This window comes from Poeciliopsis prolifica, unplaced genomic scaffold (assembly GCF_027474105.1).
Source record: "Poeciliopsis prolifica strain line A6 unplaced genomic scaffold, Auburn_PproV2 SCAFFOLD023, whole genome shotgun sequence".
Lineage (NCBI taxonomy): Eukaryota > Metazoa > Chordata > Actinopteri > Cyprinodontiformes > Poeciliidae > Poeciliopsis > Poeciliopsis prolifica.
Genome location: NW_026562398.1, coordinates 6,784,892 through 6,812,183, shown reverse-complemented (window position 1 = coordinate 6,812,183; position 27,292 = coordinate 6,784,892). Strand labels below are relative to the sequence as shown.

Sequence of the window (27,292 nt, the reverse complement as noted above, 5' to 3'; positions counted from 1 at the left end):
TGGACAGTCTGTCCTTGAAAGCAGCTGGCCACAGTGAGGAACCAGCCATTTACATGCTAATCTAGCCGCTGCTAACTCTTCAGCTGCAGATGGAACATCTCTAATTCCTATCAGAGCAGAGGCGCAGCACATTGAGAGGCTTTTGTGATTTTTATGTGCTTTTCTCCTGCATGAATTAAATAAAGTGCTTTCCCTTTTCCATGCAAGATGATCCAGAAAGGAGCTTTTATGCAATCCAGCAGAACTCCTCTTCTTTAAACAGGCAGAAAACTTAAAACATTTATTTTTCTTGAATTCTAGGTGCAAATTTTACAATTTTAAATGTTTTTTTGTACTTCCATTTGGTTCTCAGTTGCCACTGTTTGGCATCAAGTTCATGTTTTTTAGTGCCTGTAAAATGAGCTGTTTCAAAAACCTTCTGATTATTGAATCATTGTGCCGTTACTAGGTATGAGTGGTGGCATGTTTGGTCAGCTGGTTTTACCGCTGGATGCGCTGTCGAATGGCTACTGGAGAAGATAAATGTTTTGTTATTGACTTGCCATTCAGAAACCACTGGCTACATCGTTGTTTGTTGTGCTGAAGGCTCTGCTAATGCTTTTCAAAGATGTTTGGTTGTATAATTGCACATCTATTTGCAGCCATTTTCACGTTGGTGGGCTTGGCCTGCAGCAAATTATTTGGTTTTGAAGTGACAAGAGGCCCTTCCCACAGCTCGTTAACTTAAATGCAATTCAGCAGGTTAATTTAATTAAGGATATCACATCAAACAATGTTACATCTCAAAAACAAAGAAACTGGTTTTGGACATAAGTTTTCCAGCCACAGGATCATTTGAAAATTCAGTCTTTGGTTGGACTTCGTTAAAAATGGCTCATTCTGAAAGGAGCTGAAAATGATTTTGTGTAGCTCATATATCTCATATATCTATCCTAACCTGGTCAGGGAAGCATAAACCTTTAAAGCTCAGGTTTAATCCCTCTATAAATTGATGATGTTCCAGAAGGGGAATCAACTCGTTTTGTTTGTGTGGTTCAGATAAAGTTCGTCACCTTGCTCCTGTCTCTCCAAACTGTCACACATCTGCATCTCCTGTTTGCTTCCAGCATTGCTTCTATGGTCATTCTGCCATGAGTGTGCAGCTTTCTGTCGCCGTTTCTGTTTCTGCGCTGATCATTTGTGTCTCTGTGTCCCTCTGCTTCTCCATGCCGCTCCTTCTCTCTCCCTCTTTCTGTGTGTCGTCCGTCTCTGAAACCTCGCTGTCAGTGTCCGGCCTCCGTCTGTCTCGGGGCAGCCCACCTCGGCTCCCACCACTCCCACTGCGCTCAGCGGTGCCGCCTTCCCCGCTCCGTTTCCAACCAGTCTGACCGTTCACAGCTTTGGCAGCCTCCACCAGTACTGCTGCCCGTCTGCTGACCAACGTTTGCATCAGGACAACAGGTGAGTGTACAGGAAGCAGAACTGACCACCCTCCCACTGGCGAAGAGGCGTCCTGTAGAGCAGCGGTCCTCAGCTTCAGTCCTCGTGCCGCGTTCCAGTTGCTCTCAGAGCTGTGAAATTCTGACTTCCCAATCAGAAAAATCAACTGGAACTCTGGGAAACTGGCAGCAACTCCAACTCCCTCCAGTTAGGACTTGTAAATATGATTCAGTATGACTGCTGCTAGCATCAGCAGTAGCAAAATAAGAACTGCTGTTTGTAAAGTTACACAGTAAAAAATTAACAACATTAATATAAATAGAAAATGTAGGTTTTCTTTTTCAAATTCAGATTTTCTTTGTTATTCATATATTTTTAAATGTCAGAGATCCAAACTAAATATTTAATTAACAAGCTAAATATTTAGTTTACAGACTAAATATTTAGTCAGAATGTTAGATATTTAGTTTTGAAACTAAATACTTAGTTCATAAATTAATGTAACTAACTTTATTTATTCATATTTAAATATTTAGTTATAAATATCTATATTTATAACTAAATGTTAGTTCTAAATGTCTGTATTTATGACTAAGTAGTTCAGTTTTGCAGCGCCCCCACAGGCGAGCAGGGTAAACAGGTTTTTCAATAGGTTTAGTTCGTTTGACAGTTCAATGTGAAAGCGAACCGCAGCAGAGAAAATGTTGCAATTTGTCAGTTTATATGAATGGCCAAGTCTTGCTTAGTTTGCTGTTGTTCCAAACTTTTCATAATCTCTAAGAATTGTTCAAAGCTAATGATATAGTTTTAGATTAGCTTTAGACTTCTCTGCAACTTAACCCAGATGTTTGTTTGTTAATCCTCTCTAAAAAACCTTGAGTTTAAGAACTGGATTATTTTGGAGATTAAATCACAAACAGGTGGATTTTATTTAAAGATATAAGAGTAAAGAAGGCCAGACACAAAAAATTCTGTATCGCTTGTTTTGATACATGAAATCCTAATTAAATCCATTGTTGTTTGTGGTTGTGATTTAAAAAGAAACATTTGCAAGACACTGTAAATCATTCAAACCCAGTTAATCCTCGTCTACCTCCTCCAGCCATTGTAGAATCTTGTGCTTCAGTCTCCAACCGCCCAGGTGTGACTAATAGATTGCTGTTCTGCAAGCTCAGAAAAACGCACACCGCTCCTCAAGCTGAGCGAGAGGAAGCGGTGATCTCCAGTAAACTGTGGGACTGAGGTTGACTGAGTCACAAGTAAACCCGGTGATTCTCTACCTCTTATCTCCTCCACTTATCCCTGAGATGACGCTGCCCTCCAGCACACAACGCCGCAACACTGCCACCTACTGGCATTAAGGTGGCTGCAAAGTAAACTAACCCAGATGCCTTTTTTGTTCCTGCTTTATCTCTTTAATGCCACCCACACTAGTAGGGACGAGATCCCACCTGCTTGCTTTGTGCTTCGTCTTTCACGTTTTTCCTCTCTTTTTGTCTCGTCCGCCTGCTGTCCCGTGTTTGTCGCCTCCCCAGTGAGGAGGGCGAGGACGAGGGCGCCCATCAGTTCTGTTGCTCTGCCTCAGGCTGCAGCAGCCCCTCCTCCCGCTGACGGAGCAGAGGTGTGGCTGACCCCTCCACGACTCGCACGCTTACCTGTGGACAAAAAAAAATAAATAAAAGCTGAGACGTCGCTGTGTGTCAAAAAAAAAAAGACATTAATTCTGCATTTCTGCTGGGAGAAAATTAAGACGCATGCAACCTGTGGGATCTGTGTCATCGATTTATTCATGTGTGGCCAGCTTTGTGTGCTAAAGCTGCAGTATGTAACTTTTTGTTAGTATGTAGTGACAGTATGTGATGAAACAGATAAACTCTCAGCGCTATTTAGAAACAACCAATCAGAGCCACGAGGCGGGGCTTAGCGCTGTCAATCACTCCTTTAACGCCCCTCATGCTTTGCTACACTGTCATGAATCCTCAGGGTAGTTAGCATAATTTGTCCTGTCACAATTTGCTGAACAATAAATTGTTAACTCAGAAGTTACTGTGATAAACAATAATATTGTTTTTTTTAATACCATTTTCAACTAATATAATAGTAACGGGTTAAAAATGCTAAAACTCATAATCAAGGATCAATAACCTTTAAATTCTAATGAACATTTAACACTTGAACTGGAAGACATTTTAAATACACAAAATAAACAAAACAAAATTATCCTCAAAAAGTGGTTAGTTGATTCAAATGAAGACATTTATCATTAAGTTTTTAGTAGAAAAGGAGAAAAACAATAAATTATCCAAATAGAAATGATTGAGTTCATCCTAACATGCGATTAATTGATATATTGCAACAGGCTGAAGCATATCCACCATTGATGGCAGCAGGTAAACAGTTTTCCTGTCACAATAAATTGTTTTTCCACCATTTGCACATTTAGCAGCATGTTTATGAGGACAATTGACAGCACTAAGGCCCTCCTCCCGTCTCTGATTGGTTGTTTTTGGTTGGATGCGTTTCATTTATTCAGCAATAGTATCTCAAGATTCTCTCTTTTCCTAGATTATTTTTAATAAACATGTAAAAAACATTTTTAAATAAAATTTACATACTGCACCTTTAATCATGACTTTATGAGGTCTTGATGTTGTGTTCTCTGTCTCTTCCTTGCTATTTATTTCCTCTCTTGAAGCCATATCTCTCTGTCAGAAAACATCAGCGTCATCTGCTCATTACTGTTGCCTCTATTGCTTTTCTTGGATCCACTCGTTGAGTCATTGGATTTGATTTATGTGCTGATTTCCATGAACTTCTGTCCCCAGGACTTATGCAATGTAAAAACTAGAAATAATTATGTTCAGTTTCTTTAATCATGATGATGATTCCTTCTATTTAATATTCTCTTGTCTATCAAGTTTATTCACTACAATAAAGATTGTTTTGGGCCTGGTGACAGTTTGTTCCCTTCCTGAGGTATTTTTTACGCTCCACTATGTTTTTTTGTGTTATATCACTCTTCTCTACCTTAGCAACACAAAAACAAATAGAAGAGATGCTCTAGCAGTCGTTAGTAAAATTATACTGGCGTTTAGTTGCACAACTTTACTCGTTTCACGTTTATTGCGCTGTTCATATTAGTCTTGATATTTGCAATTTTCTGGATAGTTTGACATAATTCACAGGCAATACATTAACTTGACATTAACAAAGACACAGCGACGGATCATCCAGGAAATGATGGACAGGGAGAGCCAGACTAAAACTACCATAATGACGGACAAATTCTGGGATTCATTTTGAGTCTCTTTCTTATTTCCAAGCCCAAATGAATCCAAAAAGGTGCAACCCCCGACTCATTAAATTTGCAAGCGACTTAGAAAAAAAAAAGAAGCCCAAAGCCGCTTATAATAATCGGACTTGGCGACAGAAATTCAAAATAATTCCTGTTTTTCCACCAACAAAATGCGCATTAACCTCCATTGTTTACATCGCTGATGTCGCATAAAGACGTCGGTCACTCGACAAAACGCGTAGAGGGAATACAAGTAAATTACAAAAGAAGGTAACACACAGTAACAAAAATGTCAATACTATTTATTTATGGACTGTTGATGCCTAATGCTAACACTTGAACTGGAAGACATTTTATCTGTTTGAGAGAGAGACACAGAGCACATTTACATTTAATTTAGAGAAAAATATAAATAAAAGTTTTCCTATTTAAATCATAATTGCTCTCATTAAAATCAGTGCTATCAGTATAATGCGACACTCTTCAAAGCAGATGTGTGTTCATGTCTTGTTTACATTTTCTTTGAAAACAAAATTAAGGAATTTTTCTACTTAAAAAAAAGTAGAAAATTTCAGAATAATGTTTTCCCTGACAGCACAACAACTGGGTCAGTTACATGGATTATTTCAAGGTTTCTGTGTAGAGATAGTGATTTTTAATGGGAGGCTGTCAGCTGGTGGAATACAGATGAGAGTGCAGCACATTTATTGCTGCTTGGCACGATGCTGCAGCTTCAAATCTTCACACCGTGTTCTTTTTTCATGCATCATTAAATGTGCAAGAGACTTGGTGCAGCCTTTTTCTATTTGCACATGGGTTTGAGTTTACTTGTGAGTTTTATTGAAAAGGGCAGAAAAACACAGTTGGAGCTCAAATGTTGCAGAAATGAGATTTTGAAAGAAGAATTTCAGTGAACTGCTTTTACTGAAAGAAAAAAAATATATTTATATATTTCAGTAAGACCTATTGTAGAGTCAAGTGCATTAAAGAATTTATTGTGTGCCTATACATAATGAATCTCATATTGAATCACCGTCCAAGACAAAGAGAAAATCCATTACTAACGTAACAATTCAGTTTGATCAAATTCAGTTCAGACCAGAGAAAAAAACCATGTAGTCAAATTCAGATTTAATCCGTTCCGATTAAAAACAGGCCAATCCCGTCACATTTACAAAACAGCATCACAGACAATGAGTGTTTGTCAAATGGTCCTCAGCCTGAAAAAGTTTGAGAAACCCTGATGTAAAGGAACTCAGTGTTTCAGCTGTTTTACAGACTTATGTTTGCATAGAAGCTTTTTATGTAATCTTTTTGAGACTTTCTGTATAAAAGTCTTTATTTAAGCTGCTTCAGCACACTGTCTATATCAATATAGTTTATCAGCATCAGGTTCTGATTAATCCTTTCCATTTTTCCTCAATAATGGATGTTCCAACATGTTTCTGTCATTGTGATTCACCAAGTTTGACGCTGGATATTGAAAGCGACTGGGCCAGATGCGAGAAAATGTGCAGGATGAGTGAAGTTCACAGCTGTCAGAAGACTGTGGAGAATGCAGCCTGTTCGGCTCAGCAGGGCGAACAGGAGCCAATGAAATGTGAGTGTGAAAAAAAAAGTGAAAGAGCCAGACAGAGGAGAGGGGGTGTTGCTATCAAGCTCCTGCAGCCAGAGTTCGACTTTTCTCTGACATCGCCAGGATGGTAAGAAGTTTTTAAGATCCGTTTCACCTCATAAGTTGTGACAGAAGTGAACTTGGTTTAGATTTTCTGCGTTTGGGTTGTTGGCGACTTTCTGTTTATGAGATTTGCCTCATTTGAAGTTTGGTTGCTTTTTCTTTTTATCTTTCAAAGACAGATTGCAAAACAAAAAGCGACACCGGTGATAAATTATTTGGTTTTTGAAGCTCTACTTAGAGAGAAAACAAACGTGATGTGAAAAACCAACACAAGTGAAAGAGAAGTGATGTTTTAGTTAGAGCCTACCTGTTTGACAGAGCACATGCCATTGAGATGACGAATACCTCTTGAGGAAGTGCAAGTGAGTAATTGTCAGCTGTGTCTGTAAGTGCTGCTCAAAGGCTTTCAAGTTCTTGTTTAAATGCGTGTCTGCAGGGTCCACTGCAAAAACACAAACTTTTAACTATTTTTGTCTAATTTCTAATGCAAAAGTCTTATTACAGTCGAGACAAAACGACTTTTTAAGTAACTTTTCAACAAGATATAGAGGCTTATTTTAGGTCAATAATTCTTCAATATTGATTTAAAAAAGTTTCTTGTTCCATTGGCTGATCATCTCACTTATAACAAGACATTTCCCCAGGTTATAAGTGAAATGATCTTTTTTTTTCTTAAATATTTAAGATCAAAATAAGATAGAAACAAGCTTACTAAAATATTACTTCAGAAAGATTTGTTATTTTAATGCAATCAGATATTTGTACTAGAAACGAAACACTTAATTGTATTTTTGTAATGTGTAGTAGATGATGGGGGCACTGAGAAAAAAAAAACAGAAAAAAGTCAGAGTTTAAAGTATTATTTTACACTGAGCAACTTCCACAAATGTCATTTCTTTTACAAACTAAGATCTATTCCTTTGTAAGCGACAATATGACAGACACTTTCCAGTAAAAGTTTACATTTTTCTGCATGTTATCATCTGTTTATACAATCCTTATCTCATAGTGTTTCTTGCCTGAGATTTTTAGATAATCCAAAGAGATTATGCTTAAAAAAATTTTGCCACCTGCCTCACTTTGTGGCCCTGCCAACAATCTGGCATCGCAGGAATCTTGCTGCCTCCTCTCAGCGCGTTTCAGTTTTGAACCTGATGGTCGCAGGAAAATGTGAAGCGGCTGGAGCGTGTTGGCGGATCAGGAATGCTCCGCTCTGACTCGTGAAGGATTTGATTGTTCCCTTTCAGCTGGACAAGCTCGAAGAAGGAGATTCACACAAACTTGCCCCACCAGCAGTTATGTCATTTTCTCAGTTTTTTAAAACTTGAGATTATTGGAAAGAGTTGTCGCTTAGAGGTATCAGCCTGGTGCTCGATCATTTACAAAATTATTCATGCATCAATGCATTTCATTTTGATTTATGTGAAAAACCAACAAAAACACTTCAAAAAGTAACTTTTCAGCAGGATATAGGAGCTAATGCTAAGATAAAAATGTATTAATATTGATGAAAAAGCACTGGTTCGACCTAGTTATGCAACGATCCATTATTTTCTCTTCCAATATCGATAACTCAGGTTTCGTATCAACCGATCTGATACAGAAAACAATGTTGCTGAAATGACTTCAAACTTGCTTTTAAACAAATTTAATTTATAACGCTGCATCAGTGCAACACACATAAATATACCAACAGCTTCACAAGTTTGATTGAACATATAAAAACAACTTTAATTTTTCAGTCAGTGCAATTAGGAGTAAAACAGCTGACATAAAATAAACAATAAAGACCTGAAACTGACTAAAACAAAAGTTTCACAAGTCTGGTCATAGAAATTAAGAGCCACTGCACTGAAAACCTCCCGGTTATTCCTCCAAATACTGATTGTTTCTAAATGAAAATCAACTTGTCTTCTTTGTGTTATTTGAGGTCTGAAAGCTCTTCATCTGTATCATTATTTTGATTCACGTCTCATTTTCTGCTCATAAACACTACATTGGAGAGTTGTCAGTATTTCATAGAATAAAAGAACAACGTTCATTTTACTCAAACATATTCCTATAGAGCGTAAAATCAGAGAAACTGATCATTTTAATTGGTCTCTTATTTTTCTTCCAGAGCCGTATATTTCCCTCGCATATTGGTGAAATGTGTGAATATATTTTCTTGTTGGTTCATCTATGCTTTGCGCTGCACTTGCCTACCAAGATGGCGGTTCAGACTTGTGAGAACTATGGTAACTTTCCTCAATTGGCCTTTACAATATGACATTAAGATTTGAGCGACACACCAAACATTGCATGTTATTTTAAAGTTTAACGGTGAAAATATTGGAAACCATTTCAGACAACTTCGTTGAGTCAACGCTCTTGCGGAAATGAGTCAACACACAGATTGACGCCATTATTGGCTTCCCTATGGCACGCTGCAGAGAGGTTAATCCAGCAGCCTGGGTGTCCTGCTGCGGGTTCAGTCACACGCGCACACGCACACACACACACACGCGCGCGCACACACACACACGCACGCACACCGTCACATCAATATTACATGATGGAGGGGACAGGAGCCAGAGAAGCTGACATTGTGCTTTTTCAGCGCCCCCGTTCACTTTTCAATTTCTGCCCACTTCTTTTCTTCTGTAAACCGTCTTTGTGACGACGATGTAGTTTATTACAGCCATCTGCTCCAGCTCCAGTTAGATGGTGAGAGTAGTGAAAGTGTTGGCTTGTCCTCTGGAGGAAACCTCCAGAGAGTCCGTCTCTCTCTGGCACTGAGACTGGAAAACAGGCTTTCTTTTACATAAATGATGAGCTGCCAGCTGTGATATGACCACATTTATGTTTTACACAACAAACCTGTTTTTCTTATTTTCATCCACATCTTCTTGCCTGTGTTTCCTACCAAACCATTTTTAAAAATTTGTGCCATAGCTGCATTTTATGGTTTTGTAGATTAAGTTCTCAAGTGAGCAGACTGTTTCATAAACAAAGATGTTATTTTTGTCAGGATTTTCAGGTCTCACTTTTACTGGTGTTGATAGGCAAATAAATGGAACTAGATATGGGGGAAAGCAGGATTTCCTGTCTTTTGTTCTAAAAACTTTTAATACCTTTGACCACATTTTCCTACTGATTGTAGCAACAAAATCTTTTTAGCTTAATTCCAAATATTTATTAAAATATGAAATAGCATATTTTAATATATATTATATGTATTTAATGTAATTAATAAATGTATATATTCAACACATTTAAATATGTATTTATTTAAATATAAATAATATGTCACATATATATTATTAAACATATATTTAATTTGTGGGTAAAGGAATCTCTTGCAAACAAAGTTGTGTAAACAAAACACATCCAGGATTTTGTAACGTGCGGCGAAAGTAAACAAAGAGACTGGAAAAGCACAAGGTTTGTGGACGAACATGATCCGACTTCTGGGTCGCGTGCTGTAGAGGAAATCCCGCAGAGCCGGCTGGCTGAATGGAAACGGCTGAATAGAACCTGAACGCGGATCGCACAGCGATCCGGCTGTGACAAGTAACACCTGGAATCTCAGGAGTTAGCAGAAAAATAACCCCGAGCAGTCGAATGGAGCAGGACAAATAGAAACTGTGACGTTCCTCTGCTGCATTACAACAAACAAAATGGTTCACAAATAGAGTCTTCGATAAAACAAAACTTGAGTTAATAACATTCGTAACTGTAAACAAAATTAAATTAAAGTTTCCATCTCTGATAGTGTTTAAGATGCAGTAAAGCGTATTTAAAGTTTCAAACAAGGCCAGATTTTGTTCAAAGATTTGCCTCACTATAATCCTGCTAAACAAAGCACTTTGGTCCTGATTTAAAAAATTTAAAAGTTTTTTTTGTTGCTTTTTCTTTTTTTTTTTTTGCTTCATGATGCCGTGATTTGAGACAATTGATAAAATGAAGGAGTGAAAGATCCTGAATCTTCCTGCTCAGGCACTTTGACTGGATAAATACTGACCAGGGTTGCCAGATCTAAAACCAAATGTACCGTAGTTGAACTTTACGCTGTCTCCCAGCAATCATATGCGCATTTTGGAGGTGTGTGTGCATCCCACCAACTGAGAGGTAAATTCTTTAAGGTTCTTTAAACCTTATATGAACTTTATGCTCCATTCCATGCAGATCTAAAATTTTCTGAAAAATACCACAAGGAAACTTTCAAAAGTCAAAAATCTGCTATAATACTCACAAAAAATAATCGCCTAGTTGTGTTTTTCTCAAACTTTTTTTTTTTTTAATTTTTAATCAGTGTAAACTTAATTCTGACATAATTTTCTTGCAGTGGAAAATGTTCAGTACAACATGAAGAGCCGCGTTTATGCAGAGATTTTTACTGAACGCCGACTTTCTTCACCCAAATCAGCTTTTCTATACTTTTAGCTTAGCTAAATATATTGCGCATTTTTAAAGAAGTTGATCCAAATCCCGATCTTATGATTGTTGAAATCTAGATGCTTTTAACACAGCAAACCTTCAAGATCCTTTTAGGTTTTGGATCTGGAATGAAAAAAAAAATTAAAATAAAGGAGGAGAGTTGGAGCAAACCTCAGAGACCGCTCAGATTCTGGATGAGTTTTAATGTTTTACAGTGTGAAGTCGTGTCATTAGGTTGGCAAAAAATATTTTTCTCGCCAAAAAATAAAATAAATTTTTACGTAAATGAACTTTATTTACATATTACATATTTATTTAACTAAATAAATATGTATCTATTGACAAACATTCTGCAAATGCCAACATACGATAAAATAAAATGTATTTATCGATTTGCAAAAGGGTTATATTTTCTTTATTATAAAATAATCAATAAGAAAACAGACATAAAAGTAATGAACTCTTTTCCTATAGTAGATATTTATCATAAATCGAAATTTGTGCCTCTAAATTACTTTTCAGCTTGACTGAGGGTAAAAAACGCCGCAGGCCGTCATTCACAACCTGCGCAGCATCCTCGACACCCACCTTAACGAGGATGACAGTCAATACGTCGCCATGGCAACAACGCCTTTCATCCTAACAACTGCCTCGCCGCCCACAAAGGTCCAACAGCAACCGTCACCAAGCAACCCCCTCCCTGCTCCTCTATTTAAGGAGCCGAGGAGGAAGAGGAGGAGGAGGAGGAGGACTGGAAAAATGATGCTGGGTGGAATAAAACTCGGCTCTAAAAACCGGAGAGGGAAAAAAAGAGACATTTTTAACATTGCAGAGGGTAGAAGTGTCGCTAGATCTGCTGTAAATAACGTGTAGATTATGGCAATCGTTGCCTCCTTTATAGTCTTTTTGAGGAAGCTCGTGTTGCGCCACTCTCAGCAATCATTGAGCGAAGTCATGTGCTGCTTAAAGGCACAGGATGTCCGGCTGAAGGACGCTGCATTGTACAACGTTTCCCCGTCTGCCCAGTCCAAACATTCCAGCAGCCGGGATGTTTGAATCAACTGTGACGTGTTGATTTCAATAAATTAAAGGAAATGTTTGCTTCTCCTCCTCTTTAACTCTCACACAGGAAGTTTCTGATGTCCAGCAGGAAAAGTGACCAATCAGGAAGAGGAAAATGATTTCTGGATTTGGTTTTTCTTTGTATTGATTAATCAATTGGAAATGATTTGCTGTTGTGATTAGCATTTTTCTGGAGTTGATTGTCACGTCCACACACGCCTCTGACCCCGGCTGCTCCCTCTGTGGGACCGGGCACGGCTGACAGAAGGGGGCGTGGCCAAAACGGGGAGGAAATGCAGACAGGAACATGTGACACACACACACACACACACAAAGACGCGGGTGGACTCAAACTAGCAGGACTGAAGGATTTCTGGACTAACTCCATTTACGGATAAGTCTGAACAAGTTTAATCTTGAGAAACTTGTGGATTCTTTCTGGGTGATCTGAAGTTTTAGTGAATGTCTGGTTCCCCTGTAAACCGGTGGCGTTGGCTCCACAGCTGCTGCTGACATAACACGCTGGTTTTTCCTGTTAGGATAGACGTACTGGTATGTGGCGCTGCAGAAATTTGTTTATGGAGCAGCTGACTTTTCAGAAAGTTTTACTGCTGCGGTGCGTGTCTGACAAGGGCAGAACAACAGTGAGGAAAGATATGTTGACTTGGCAAAACGTTAACTAAACCCTGAACTCTTCAACAGGCAGAAGTATTTATGTTGGTCCGGTTACAAAATCATTTTGGGAATTTTGTCAGGAGCTCAAATTGCATAAAATAAACCCTGATAAAAGTTGGCAATGAGTTCAAGTAGACGGTGGCTGGGTTCACGGCGCTCCAAAATTTACAAGTAAGTCCATGTTTGGCAGCTTTGCATATAGATGCTGATATTCAGTCGCTGTGAACTGCGGGTCAAAACGTTTGCTGCTATATTTTCTCAAACTGTTAATGACTCATGAACTTCTGCTTCTGTTTTTTCTCCTCAGTGTGGAGGGGGAGTCCCAGTGTCCGGAGACAGTGGCTCACAAAGACAGCTCCTTCAGCCAGTCGCCTTATCTCCACGGCTCGGAGCGATACACTGACAGCGGCGGCCCCTCGGCTCCCAGGGGCCCGGCCAGCGTGGCCACCTCCAGCCCGGCCAGCCTGGCCTGGGCCCTGCGGAGCCGCCACCAGCCGGCGAGCCTGGCCCTCCGCAAACAGGAAGAGGAGGAGAACAAGAGGTGCAAGGCCCTGTCTGACAGCTATGAGCTCTCCACAGATCTGCAGGATAAGAAGGTAAAGATGCGCAACAGACAGCAAGAGATTCAGAATAAAAACAGAGAATTTTACTCAAATAAGAGCAGCACTATTTCAACTTATTTCTACTCAAGTGAGAGTAAAAATGTATTTGGTGAAAAGTTTACTCAAGTGCTGAGTAACTGATCAAATTATCAATCATTTAGTCTTTAGAAATTACATCATTAGACAAAATATAAAGTTAAGTGGAAATTTAGGTATTTTAAGGGTGAAAATTACAGTAATTTATTTAAGTACCAAAATATAACACATTAGGGAAAAGAAATGTTTCCAAATTAATAAAAAAAAACTCATGAAACTTTAACAAAAACTGCTGGTGTGTGTCTGGTGAATATTTGGTTAAAACAGGTTTGGTTTTCATTCAGTGGGTAGAAAATTGAGACGTTTTAGTCAATTAAGAGTAGAAAAAGTATTTGGTAAAAAGTCTACTCAAGTACTGAGTAACTGATCAAATTATCAATCATTTATTGTGTAAAAATTACATCATTGGAGAGAGCGAAATGTAAAGTTAGGCTGAAATTTTGGTATTTTAAGAACCAAGTTTCTTAAAATTTGGTTCTTATAAGACAATAAATCATATAAGTACCAAAAAAATAACCAATAAAAATTTCAATAAAAATTAATGAAACTTCAAAAGTAACTATATGACTTTATCTGGTAAAATATTTGGTTATATAATGTTTGTTCTTCATTCATTAGGTGGAGAATCCAGAAATTTCACTCAAGTAAGAGTAGAGGTACTTCATAATAAAATGATACAAGTAAAAGTAAAAAGTACAGCATAAAACAAAAATTAATCACTACTCTCCAAGAGATCAAATCTAGAATGGAGCAAATAAAACTTGACAGCATTGATGCAGGCGGACAGTTTTTCATCTCTTAGGGCAACATTTTTTTATTTTTACAGGAAAAATATTAGGTAGAAAAAAAATACATTCCAATTTTTCAAAGTTTTTCATCGCAACAAGAACCACAAACATTGACCTACTTTTTTCTCCAAAGCAAATCTTACTTCTCAAAAAGGAAAACAATCAAGCCAAAGAAAAATTAAACTGTGGAGCTTTTGTATGTTTTGTATCTACAATTGTTTACTTATCAGTATCCTATAAAAAGCCAAAGATTTTGTTGATTTTAAATGAATTAAAGTAGCAAACAAAATAAAAAGGCACCAATAATTAGGCCTGTCACAATAACAGATTTTGATGGTGGATAAATTGTCCCAGTATTTATTACAATAATTAATAATATTGTTGTTTTGAAATCACTTTCAAGTAATATATTGATATTACTACTACTGTTAGTAGTACTACTACTACTTTATTTATAAAGCATTTTAGCTGCAATAAAGTAAAAAAAAATCAAACATTCAAAATATGGAAAAAGGCAGAAATAGAAACAAGAAAAAGTTATAATAATGCAAGTTTTTTCTCTGAAAGACAAACTTTCTTCACTGGAAATAGGAGATATTTTATTTGAGATATTTACTTTGATGTATGTGAAATAAAGTTCCCTTTAAACATACTACAAAAAAATGGAAATAATTGAGCTTATTTTAATTTAGCATGCAATTAATTGCATAACTAAAAATGTGATTTAGAAGTTTACAGTTAAACATCTTTGGCTAAAAGTTGTTATTGAGTGCACAGATTATTTTTCTCACCTTCTGCAGGTGGAGATGTTGGAGAGAAAGTACGGAGGCTCTTTTGTAAGTCGCAGAGCAGCCAAGACCATTCAGACGGCCTTCAGACAATATCGCATGAACAAGAACTTCGAGCGACTCCGAAGCTCGGCCTCGGAGAGTCGCATGACTCGGCGCATCATCCTGTCCAACATGAGGCTGCAGTTCTCCTTTGACGAGCGCCAGCCGCAGCAGCAGGCGCAGACGCAGACCAACTTCACCCACAGCGTGGCCATCGGGCCTCCTCACTCCCCGGATCCGGACCGCGCCCCCGACTACACCCATCTGGAGGATTCCTTCTCCAAACAGGTAAAACTGATGAGAATTTAAAAAGCCAGGAGGTTCAAACAGAAGCTTCCTCTTACCGAGGAATCAGTTAATGTGACGACACTGTTGGACGGGACTGAAAACAATGAAGTGATTAGCATTGAAATTGGGCCGATAATATTACTGATGGACTTGTTTGGTTTCTAATGTTTTAATATGTGTTGTAATTTGGTGCCATATGAATTGCACCAAATTTGTACACAGAAATATGTACAAAATCTGAATTTTATACATATTTCTGCAGATGTTGTTTGGTGTCTTATTTGGATTTAAAGTGACAAAGAACTTAAAACTGGTCATTATGATTCTAAAAATAGTTAGAACTGATCAGACGAAAATTAAAACAGAAAAACAAAAATCAGACACACATAATTGAAGAATTTGGCATCGATCATTTAATTTCTCGTGTTTCTTCCAGGTCAAGTCCTTGGCCGACTCCATAGATGACGCCCTCACCTGCCGCGCAAGTCGCGATGACTCCCAGGAGGGCAGCAGGGAGGGTGGACCAATCAGTGAAGACTTTGGAGAATGCATGTGGAGTAGCAGCAGCAACCCGTCTTCCCAGAGAGGCTTGGGAGAAAGAGGCAGAGGAGCTGGGGGGGGACACAGCATGCATGGTGACAGTACTGCCACATCTTACAGTGACGTCACTCTTTACATGGATGATGGGATGCCATCTTCTCCTCTGTCCCTCGACCGGGCACCCAGCAGCACAGATACAGAGTACTGGGGTCCCAGTGGGGGTGTCGGAGGCCGTGAGGACAGCAGGGACACTGAAGGAGGGGGAAGCAGCAACAGCCGGCGCAGCACCCCATGCACCGAGTGCAGAGATTACCGACTAAGGGGGGCCCACCTGCCACTTCTCACCATCGAGCCACCCAGTGACAGCTCTGTCGACATGAGCGATCGTTCAGACCGAGGCTCCCTGAGCAGACAGTTGGTGTATGAGCAGGAACCCGGAGTGGGGTCGGGCTCCCCACAGGGAACCCTCAAGCACTCCCCCAACTCAGGCACCCACCCGTCCTCAGCGGCAGCTGCCCAGGGTCAGACCAGACCACCTGGCAGATCCATACCCACTCATATCCCTCATCAGGTGGCAGCCCACCACCACCATCACCACCATCCCATCCATCACCATCAGTACCCTGACACGCCCTCATCCTCTTCCTCACCCCAGCAGCCCCCCACCACCCCGCTGTCATCCTCCTCTTCGACAGCGCTGCCGCCCGGCGCTCTGGAGCAGCCATGCTGCTCCGATGGAGACAACGACTCCCTCAACTCCACCACCAACTCCAACGAGACAGTCAACTGCAGCTCAGGCTCCTCATCTCAGGACAGCCTGCAGGAGCCTCTTCCTCCTCTGGGCAAGCAGACATATCAGAGGGAGAGCCGCCACAGCTGGGACTCTCCACCCTTCAACAGCGACGTGGTGCAGAGACGCCAATACCGCATTGGTCTCAATCTCTTCAACAAGTGAGCTGGAGTTCCACAAAGTGCAATGCTTCTATGTCCATGTATGTACAGTGATAAGGCTCATGCTTTGTTTGCATCGACTTTAGAAAACCAGAAAAGGGCATCCAGTACCTGATAGAGAGAGGCTTTGTGTCAGACACTCCAGTTGGGATCGCTCGCTTTCTTTTGGAAAGAAAGGGCCTCAGCCGGCAGATGATTGGCGAGTTTCTTGGAAACCGACAAAAACAGTTCAACAAAGACGTTTTGGAGTAAGTATTCAAAATAAACATTAAGTGCTGTGTAAAAAGGATTTATCTCAAACAAATTTTTATATAAAAATTAATAGGATTAGGTAAGGTATGTCATTTTATTTATTAAGCACATTTTCAGCAACAAGGATTTCAAAGTGCTTTACAAATTAAAAGGAAATACAAACAAAACCAAAAAAAGTTAAAGGTATGAAAATACATATTGGTTCCCTGTGTTTAATAAGAATGAGAATAAGTAATTCATAATTTATAAACTAGTAGGGGTATGGATTATGTTTCTCATTGGCCTGGAAATGCTTTGGGATTTCCCTGGAGAAGCTGACCCAAATGGCTTGGGACAGGGAACTCTGGGCTTCTCTCCTTGGGCGACCCATTCCCGGATGAGAGGGAAGATAATGGATGAATGGACTGACGGTAAAAAGCTGAGGAAATCTGCATACATGCCCAGAAGCCACTGAAAGGCTGTTGAACCAATTTGATTTCATAGAGCTTTACTCAACCCACACCCATGCACATAAAATGTGATCAGAATTACATAATACTGCTACTCAAGTTCAAGCATGCCTGGTATTTCAGAAATTCAGCTATAACCTGTGAGTTGTGTGTGTGTTTTTGCAGCTGTGTGGTGGATGAGATGGATTTCTCAGGTATGGACATCGATGACGCTTTGAGGAAATTCCAGGCGCAAATTAAAGTTCAAGGGGAAGCCCAAAAGGTGGAGAGACTTATAGAGGCGTTCAGGTTTGTAAATGAAAAATACCTAAAGAAAAATGTCATTCAGTTGGTTTGTCCAGCAATACAGCTGCATGTGGATTCCCTGAAGAGTTTATTCAGGCTCAATGGATACTAAGTGAGCTTTTTAAATGAGACACACTTCAGTATACTGAGCAAAACCTTTCTTGACAAGAAAATATGGACGTACTGTCCAACTGGTCGTCCAAACAGTTTCAGTTTATCTCTATCAAATAGATATTGACAAAAGTTTAATTTGACCTGTATGAGTCTGTGGAAAATCCCTTCTGAGGCCCACTTTTTAGCCAATTTTGTACTCTTATGAGGTCCCATATGCAAATTTTGGCTGGATGTTGACTGAAACAAAGCTATAAGGTTTCAACTACTTCCTTTTGTTTTCAGTCAGAGGTACTGCGTGTGCAATCCAACCCTGGTTCGGCAGTTCCAGAACCCTGACACCATCTTCATTTTGGCGTTTGCCATAATCCTCCTCAACACGGACATGTACAGCCCCAACATCAAAGCAGAGAGGAAGATGAAACTAGAAGATTTCATCAAGAATTTGAGAGGTGCTGACACTGTTGCTAACAGTGACACTTCATTAAACACAAGTTTCAGCATGCATATACTCCTTACTGTTAAGGCTTAAAGGGATCCAAGATTAGCTAAACATGTTGGCCTAAATATGTTGTAATTGTCCTATTAACTAAAACAAAATGCTATTTGTGATACACCAAAACTCATAGCTACTTAAAAAAAATGTATCTTTTGTTACATTTCTAAACCTGCTGGGTTGATGACGTCATTAGGTCCATTCTGTACTGAAATCTCCAGAGTAAACACAGGAAGGCTGGTGTAATTTTTGATAATGCCACACTGTGTGTCACTATTGGCTGTAATAAATTAAAAAAAACTGTGAGGTGAATCTGGATGCTTCCCATGTGAAAAAAAAGAAGAGCGCAATGGTAGAGAGCCGGAGCAGAATACAACTTCCAAAGGACTAGATTTTTATCCTCATCGTTTCTCTCCAGAAGACTTTGAATGATTTGTATGAGCAAAACTGCCGATCGTTACCGTAACAATCTAAAAATGAATGCTGTGCCACAGTTTTTATCCATATAGGCCCAAACCCCACTGAAACTGGAGTGAAAATCGCTGGGAGAAACATCAGACAGATAGCACTGGAAGCTCTTTTGAATGTTAACGGCGCTCTACATCAGTAGGACCGGCGGCACTACTGCCGCCCCGGAGGAAGACAGTAGAAGAGCTATAGATGTACTTACCGGATCACCCAGTCCAACCATATGTTTGTGTCGTTCATTGTTTAATTTACAAAGCTGAAGATATCAGCGGCAGCAAAATCCCAACTCCTCCGGTCAAGTTCTTCCTCCGTTTGGTCCTCATCTTCATTACCTCTTGTGATTTTTACATTCCGATCAATTTCAATGATCCAATTCAATTTGAAAAGCCTTATTGACGTTACTCATCACTGTTCTGTACGCAACTAGCGTAGTTGGACCATTAAACACCACTTATCCAGAATGCATTGCAGCGTGTACAACATGGAGACGTTCGTGTGACAATATTTTATTAAAATGTATAAAAACTAAACAGCCTGTATGTAATTTTACTGTATTGTTTTTACATCTACAAGTATTCCTCATGTAAAGTTGATTGTTAAAACTAATTGTGGCTCTTTTTAAAGCAGTGTTTTCCTACCATTGTCCACAAGACACAATCCCCTGCATGTTTTAGGCATTCCCTTGTTTGGCACTCATGAAGGTTGATTCACAGGGTCTTGCTGAATGGGGTGAACATCTAAAACATGCAGATCAAAGTGCCTTGAGGACCAGGATTAGGAAACATTGGCCTTTATTTCCTAAAACCACTAATGTCCTTATCCAAACCAAGGTGTGGACAATGGTCAGGATATTCCCAGGGACCTGCTGGTTGGGATTTACCAGCGAATACAGAAATGGGAGTTACGGACCAATGATGATCACGTCTCACAGGTGCAAGCGGTGGAAAGGGTCATTGTTGGCAAAAAGCCTGTGAGTTTCTATGACTATTTAAGGCATCATAAGATGTAATTTAATGGATTTTTTTTCTGTAAAATTGATTTTTTCTGTTTCTTTGGGTATATAGGTGCTGTCCCTTCCCCATCGCCGGCTGGTGTGTTGCTGCCAGCTCTACGAGGTGCCTGACCCCAACAGACCTCAGAGGACAGGGGTTCACCAGCGAGAGGTCTTTCTCTTTAATGACCTGCTGGTGGTAAGGCTGACTTTCAGACTGCTATGATATTAAAGTTTAAATAATTGATCATGCACTGTGAATATATAAATTTTTCATTGCATACCAGGTAACCAAAATCTTCCAAAAGAAGAAAACCTCAGTAACCTATAGCTTCAGACAATCTTTCCCTTTGGTTGACATGCAAGTCCACATGTTTCAGAACTCATGTAAGAAACTTTTTTCATTTTGTACCTTTCAGTTAAACCTAGTTTTTCTGTTTCATCGTAACATAAATGTCTCCGTTTCTAACTAGATTACCCTCATGGCATCCGCCTGACCTCATCCAGCCTCGGCGGAGAGAGAAAGGTTCTTATCGTCTTTATGGCACCCAGTCAGCAAGACCGCACCCGGTTTGTTAGTGACCTCAGGGAGAGTATTGCTGAAGTCCAAGAGATGGAGAAATACAGAGTGGAGTGTAAGTGCCCCATCTGCTGGTCATTTCTATGATTTAAACTGTCCTTGTTGGCTATCACAGACATTGTTCTAGATGTTTCTAAACATGAGAATGGAAACTTTCCCAAGTTGTTGTTGTTATGCAGCTCATTTCTGTGTGTTTTTTCTCTCTCATTTAATATTCCGTTGTGTTTCTATGTAAATCTGCAGCGGAACTGGAGAAACAGAAAGGTGTGATGCGGCCCAGCTTGCTGGCGGGCACCGTGGATGGAGGAGGTGTAGGTGTGAAGAGCGATGTTGTGAATGGCACCTTGGGAAGGACGAGTTTCGATGACAACTGCTCAGTGGGTGAGGGTCTGAAGCGCACAGCGCTCAGCTCATCTCTCAGGGACCTTTCGGACACAGGTGAGACGACATCACTGCTCAAAACCATTTCTCTAACATCATCTCTCCTGATTGGGGTTGGCTGATCTTGCTCTCTCTTTCTAGTGCTCAATTGTGTTCCTCTATCTTGCAAAAGTTCTTTTAAATCTTGCGATTTTTCAAATTTTGTCTCACTACAAAACAAAGTTTGAAAACCTCAGAGAAAATGGTTCAACCGACTGCAAAGAGTTTGGTACAAAAGGACTGCAAAGAGTTTGGTACTGCAAAGAGTTTGGTACAAATCAGAGAAAATGGTTCAACCGACTGCAAAGAGTTTGGTACATGGTCATGAACTCAAGGAGGATATTAGTTAAATAAGCATCACAACAGGACCAGGGCTGTAGTAACTCTGAATGAACTGCTTAGATTCACAGTTCATATCGGAGAATCTGTTGACAACTATTATTCCAACGCTCCAAAAACTTGGTTTTCATGGCAGAAGGTTTTCATGGCAGAAGGACAAAAAAGAAAGTAATTGTTGAAACAAAGACATAAAGAGAACAAGTTTGCTTAATGGGAACAGGCCAATTTTGAAAAAACTCATTTGTTTGGATGAGGTGGTTTGTTCGGCTTTATCAAAATTAAACAATTTTCATCAAACTTTGGTTTATTTTTTTCACGCTTTTTTCACGCAACACAAGTCATGTGACCAACAAATGGATGTTACTACTGGTGGAAACCACAAAGACTACAGGAAGTAGTCGGAGGATCATAAAAGGGCATGAATTTAATTACTTATTGCGTGAACCAGCCGATTCCATTTTTTTAAAGATTGGTAATTGAAGATATGCTAAAAACACTGCAATCGATGCACCCAAGCTGCATTTGGATGTTTTTTTTATTATTACTAAACCATATAATTGTTAGGATCACCCAGTCAGAGAATAAACCTAAATAAAGAAGTAGGAATTGCTCTTCTCACACATTTTTCATTCATCTGAATAACCTTGAACAATTTTGCAAACAAGAATTTACAATTATTCTTTAGCAGGCATATGGCAAAAGTTTATTAGTTGTATAGCTTTATGTTGGTCTATAATATAAAATTTCAGTAAAATGCCTTGAGGTCTATGGTTTTAAAATGACAAAATGTGAAAAATGAGCAGAATAAAAATATTTTTGCAAGGCACTGGATTCTTGTAATAAAGAAAAAAATCAATCTTTCACGCTTTGCTAACTTGATTCTTCCTGGTGGGGTGCAGGGAAACGTGGTCGCAGGAACAGTGTTGGTTCTCTGGACAGTACAATGGAAGTAAGTCTATAAAAGATTAGCTGAGATTAGCTAAAGGGCTTACATTTTTCCCCTAACCACTGCTCTGCTGTCTGAGTGCATGTGCATATCGACTAAATGTGCATGGTACACTGACATCCTTTGCATGGCTTTTTGCAGTTAAATCCACCCCAGCATGTTCTGTGTGCTGACGTGAGGAGGAGCAGGGATTGTAATTCTCCAGTGTGTTTTTTAAAACCTGATGAGTTTTTATGTTCCCAGGGCTCCATCATTAGCAGCCCGCAGCCTCATCAGCGCTATCCAATGCCGGGTGTCATCCCTGGCTGCTACGGCACAGAAGATTTCCGGCCTCACCGCCCCATCCTGAGCCCCGGATCGGGGGTGGGGGGTGGGCCGGGGCAGCAAATTACCACTGCTGGGACAGGAGTTGGGGGAGTCTCCAGCAGTGCAGAGAGAGCAGGTGCGGGGGGCGGTCCTGGGGGGAGCAACAGCAGCAACAACAGCAGCTCCTTCCTGGGTTCACTCTTCGGCAGCAAACGCGCCAAACCACCAGGGCCCCTTATTCCACCGGGGCCACCATACCCCGCACCTGTACCCCCACTGACTACTGGAGGAGCCCCTCCTCACTCCCCTTCATCCCTATGCCAGCTGGAGGGGGGAGCTTCCAAGATTCAGGCACTGCACGCACAGTTCTGTCACGTGGGCACAATACAGCCTCCGCCACCTTACTACCATCACCATCGCTTTCACGTCCAGCCCGCGCCCCCTCCTTTGCAAGGTGTGCCCCCTCATGCTTTACAGAGAGGCCCACTACCCTGTCGTGCTCCGGTTGGGCCACCGCACGTCCAGCACCCGCAGCTGGCCCATCTCTCCCAGCTCTCCCAGCATGGGCTTCAGGGTCGCTACACCAACATGGTGGTCGGATGTCCCCCCCCTCTTTCTCCTCTCTCCCAACATTCCCAGAGCCAGCAGTTCGCCCTCTACCACGCGCCGCCCACACAATCTGCCAGAGGGGCCGGCGGCCCTGGTTCCAAACCCCCGCTAACGTTGTCTCTTTCCCACCCCCACGCACACTCCCAAACCCACCCCAGGCACGCACAAACGCCGCACCCAACCAGCCATTCCACCCATCAAACACACTTTATATTCGGCACGTTGCCCCACAACCTGCCGTCCGCCTCCGTCAGTGCGCATCACGCAGCCTCCGCCGCCCCGTATCTGCCCCAGTACCCTCCTCTATCCTCTATCCCCCCTCCCCCACCACACTCCCCTTTACCCCCCCCTTCGTCCCCCCTTACCCCTCTTACACCTCTCTCCCCTCACCCCCCCCAGCACCCAGGGCAGCCTCAGCAGGGGCCGCAGGTGACCGGGGCTGGATCGACAGGTACGGTGGGCAGCTCCAAATCCAAACCTATCAACCGGATAAGCACCGTAGTGTGAGCCGGACGTGGAGCTCCAGAGGCCACCGCTTCGAGGACAGGTACGAGGAGGCGGGCAGGTCCCGAACCCGAAGCAAGTCCGCCCGGACCGAGAGCAACAGCAGCAGCGCTGGCGACAAGAGGAAACGCAGGCTGCTGCGCCTCTGCTATTTTCACCTTCGCTTCCCACATATGTAGGCGGAGCTAAGGTTTGTTCAAAGTTTTAAAAAAATCTGAAACTGAAAAAAGAAATTTGAATCTGAAAAGTAGTTTTTAACTTTCTTTTAAATTTCAGATCTTTATTTTGAGCTTCAGAACAGTTTTTCCTGCTTCAAATCTTTTTTCAGTTTTAAATCTTTTTTCAGTCATATGTTCTTTTTTATCTTTACATTTTTTTCAATATTAAATCTTTTTTATTGCAAAAAATATTTTTCATGTTTCTAACTTTTTATCAAATATATATTATTTTCAGATTAAAATTTTTTTTTTGTTAAAATTTCTTTTAATCTTAATTTATTCAGTTTTGTTTTCTTTTTCAAAAATAATTTTTCTGTTTCAAAATATTTTTTTTCAGTTTGATTTTTTTATTTGAAAATATTTTTTCAGTTTCAATTTTATTTTTTTTAGTTTCAGTTTTTTTTTTCTTTTGAACAAACTTGATGGCCCCAATTTAGCTCCACATGGAGCTAGCGAACACTGCTAGCGGTAAACGGTATGTGCTCACATACCTGGAAAAACTGCACACAGAATATAACATGAGCTCACGTTGCTACTTTTGCCACACACAATCAAAAAAAAGTCTATAGCCATATAATTTTAAATGAAACTAAATCTATATCTGATAATAATGCTTAAGTTTTGCTTGTTTGAAGTCATAGGTATGTATGAGAATATTTCCATGTACAGTACCAAGATGTTATAATGTGACACTGGAAAACCAGAGTGTTCCTATATCCACTGACTCACAGTGGGTTTGTAAATAGAGACTGAACCACCGAATGCATTCCTGTTGCAGTTTTGCATTGAAAAGAGAAGAAACTTGGAAAAAAAAAAGAAGAAGAAGAAATCTCCCTTGACTTTGCAATAATTTTCTTGGCTTCATGATGTCCCCATCCCTGGTTGCTGGTTACACGTTGCCATTTAGGCCATTTCTTTATTCTGAAGATGACCTCAGATATTTGCTCTGTCTTAAACTTCTAAGCCAATCGCAGGTTTTTAACGCTGTTCTGCCTTCCTGCTCTTACATCAGCTGGAGTCATGGGGCTTGCTTACACTTTCTGTGTGGGTTTGGAAATCTAATCAGTGATACAAACAATAATTTATTTTAAGTGTTTCTGAACCTTCTTGCTGTTTTATTGATATTACGATATACCTGCTCTACCTGAGTATAATCAATATTGTTCGATCATTGTTTTGATCAGTGATTAATTATATCAGCAAATGTTTGTAAAGTATGTGCACATACAGATCCTCTCATTTTGCCATAACCACGGGAGGGTATTCTGATGTGTGAAATGTGGTTTTCTTTCACATCATCATATTTTTTCCTTTCTGTCTGTAATGTTGAGTATTATTTAGTGTTAAAATAATGAAATAAGTTTGGATTTCTCCAAACAGAAATCCAAACTGTTTGAGCACTGATGTAGTTCATCTTCAGTGCCATTTATTAACAAAATTGCATATTTTTTTGATCCAGAAGAGAATAAATCATAGAGGACAAAATTAAATGTCAGTGAATGTTGTTGGTCGTGTAGATGACATGACTAACAACATTCAGAGATATTTAAGTTAAATTTATATCATGAGTTTCTCTACATTGGGGTGATGTCTAAATATAAGGATGGATGTGTAATATCAATAATCAACTGACAGTTCAGGTCAGAGTTTTGCAAACAATAATCTCAAATTAATTTGGGGTTTTTATTGATTTTTTGGTCTAATTTTGTTCTAAGGTGGAATAATTGTGCAACACATAATTTAGATGACAATATGGGGGGAAAAAGCTTGAATATGTTGTAGATTTCATCTGATCCACACACAGCAAAAATTTGTACTTCAGGTTAAAATAATGTTTTCTTGCTCCTTAAGCAGATTTGGCCTGTTTTATAATTCTTGTCTTGTGTAGTAAATTAAAGAAATGCCAGTATTAGAGACATTTCTTAACAAATTTGTGCCTCAAGATTTCACCCTGGCAATAGAAAAGCTTAAATAAGTCATAAGAAGGGCAACATTCATATATTTTGCTCTATATGACTGTTAGCTTCTGACTGCGATCACACTGCAGCCTGAAGTGACCCAATTCTGATTTTTTTTTTTACCTTTTTTGTATATCTTTTTTTTGTGCCTTTATGCGACCTGTGTCAGAACTTTTCATGACAGTCTGAACAAGTCAGATTGGATTTATTTCGGATGCGACCGAGGCCGCTTGGATATCCGATACGTATCCGATTCTAATGCGGTCTAACGGCCAGGTCGCATCCATCCGACCTGAACGCCATCGATACTCGACATACGTCACTATTCTGCGCCCAAGTAGGAAGAAAAACCGTGGCGGATCATAATGAGGATTAATATGCTGTTAGCATCCATGTTTACGTACGCAAACAGTGAGCACTTCTTCTTCTTCTTTAAGGCGGTTGACAAAACACGAGCACGCTCTCTATGTGTGACGCTGTTGCGCCCTCTACTGCGCATGCGGGACACTTTCAGGTCGTTTTCAGTTCACACTGGAGATCAGATACACGTCACATATTTGAAAGCGTGAAAAAAATAAAATAAAAAAATCAGATTTGACAAAAGATCGGAATTGGGTCACTTCAGGCTGCAGTGTGAATGTAGCCTGAAACTGTATTTCCTTACATCAGATTTTGGTTATTGTGTTTGTTTGCTTTTTTTCTGTGCTGAAAAAAAGCACGCTTTGTGGTTTTGCACATGTGAGGTCTTAAGCCATAACTGGCCTTCTCCTAATCATCCCTCTTCTGTCACTTTGAAAATCAAAATATTATATTTTCTGATGCCTCAGCATGTCGCTGAAGGCTTCTTGGGTGAAATCACTACAGTAGTTATGAATGTAAAATAGCCTGCAGGTACATACTTTATTTTATGAATTTTTTGTTTGTTTTGTTATTTATTAATTTTCTTGTGGGCTAAATGTAAGTGTTACCCCCTTTTTGCTACTGCATTCTTCGAGATAAAATTGAGCACTGATGAAGTTCATCTTCAGTGCCATTTATTAACAAAATTGCATATTTTTTTGATCCAAAAGAGAATACATCATATAATTAAATGTCAGTGAGATGCTGAAACTTGAAGAAGATTTTAACTTTTAAAAAGGGATTTTAAGAAAGTTTTGAGAATGTTAAATGGAAAGTATTTGTTGGGTATTCTTTTTATTGTGTCCTTTTTAACTATTCCTGCATGAATATATCTGCACTTATTGAATAGATTGTACTATATAAACATGAATGTACATATTAAACTATACATAGGCTTCTTATAATTATGGGATGAACTGCTCCCATTCTGTATTCAGGTGCGTGCATGTGAGTCCCATTATGTATGCACATTTAAAGCAAAGACGGGGACAGGAAATGTTGTCCAAAAGGATTATTGACCTCTTTTCTTCTTTTCTTATTGTTTCATACTGCCAGAGCGAGAATGAGTTACAGCAATTATACACTCAAGGCCTGGGAAATGTTAATGTCAGTGCACTTATTGATATTATTTTTGAACATGATTTTCTTTTTTTGTGTATGTATTACATGTAATGGAAGAATAGAGAACTGAGATGTGAATATTTATTGCTTCTGATAAATTAAAGTGTCCTTGCAGTGAAGTAACAAGTGTGTGGGTGTGATTTACTTTCACTTTCAGAACTTTGCAGTTCTGAAAGTGACATGAAATATTTTTATG

The 27,292-nt window shown here is 39.8% G+C and overlaps 1 protein-coding gene across 4 annotated transcripts in view; it reads left to right on the top strand.

Moving 5' to 3' along the window:
- iqsec2b (IQ motif and Sec7 domain ArfGEF 2b) overlaps window positions 1–27,292 on the top strand; it is a 75,543-nt gene that overhangs the window by 19,347 nt on the left and 28,904 nt on the right. Inside the window, exons 3-15 of one of the 4 annotated variants that reach the window (XM_055045819.1) lie at window positions 12,856–13,144; window positions 14,835–15,152; window positions 15,589–16,643; window positions 16,730–16,891; window positions 17,510–17,632; window positions 18,026–18,192; window positions 19,535–19,674; window positions 19,769–19,894; window positions 19,983–20,082; window positions 20,169–20,330; window positions 20,519–20,713; window positions 21,934–21,983; window positions 22,224–27,222. In XM_055045819.1, the coding sequence (XP_054901794.1) occupies window positions 12,856–13,144; window positions 14,835–15,152; window positions 15,589–16,643; window positions 16,730–16,891; window positions 17,510–17,632; window positions 18,026–18,192; window positions 19,535–19,674; window positions 19,769–19,894; window positions 19,983–20,082; window positions 20,169–20,330; window positions 20,519–20,713; window positions 21,934–21,983; window positions 22,224–23,402 (4,066 nt within the window). In that variant the 3' untranslated portion in view covers window positions 23,403–27,222. Of the gene's footprint in view, window positions 1–12,855; window positions 13,145–14,834; window positions 15,153–15,588; window positions 16,644–16,729; window positions 16,892–17,509; window positions 17,633–18,025; window positions 18,193–19,534; window positions 19,675–19,768; window positions 19,895–19,982; window positions 20,083–20,168; window positions 20,331–20,518; window positions 20,714–21,933; window positions 21,984–22,223; window positions 27,223–27,292 lie in introns of those variants that run through there. The other 3 variants (XM_055045821.1, XM_055045820.1, XM_055045817.1) reach the window with 3 other exon arrangements.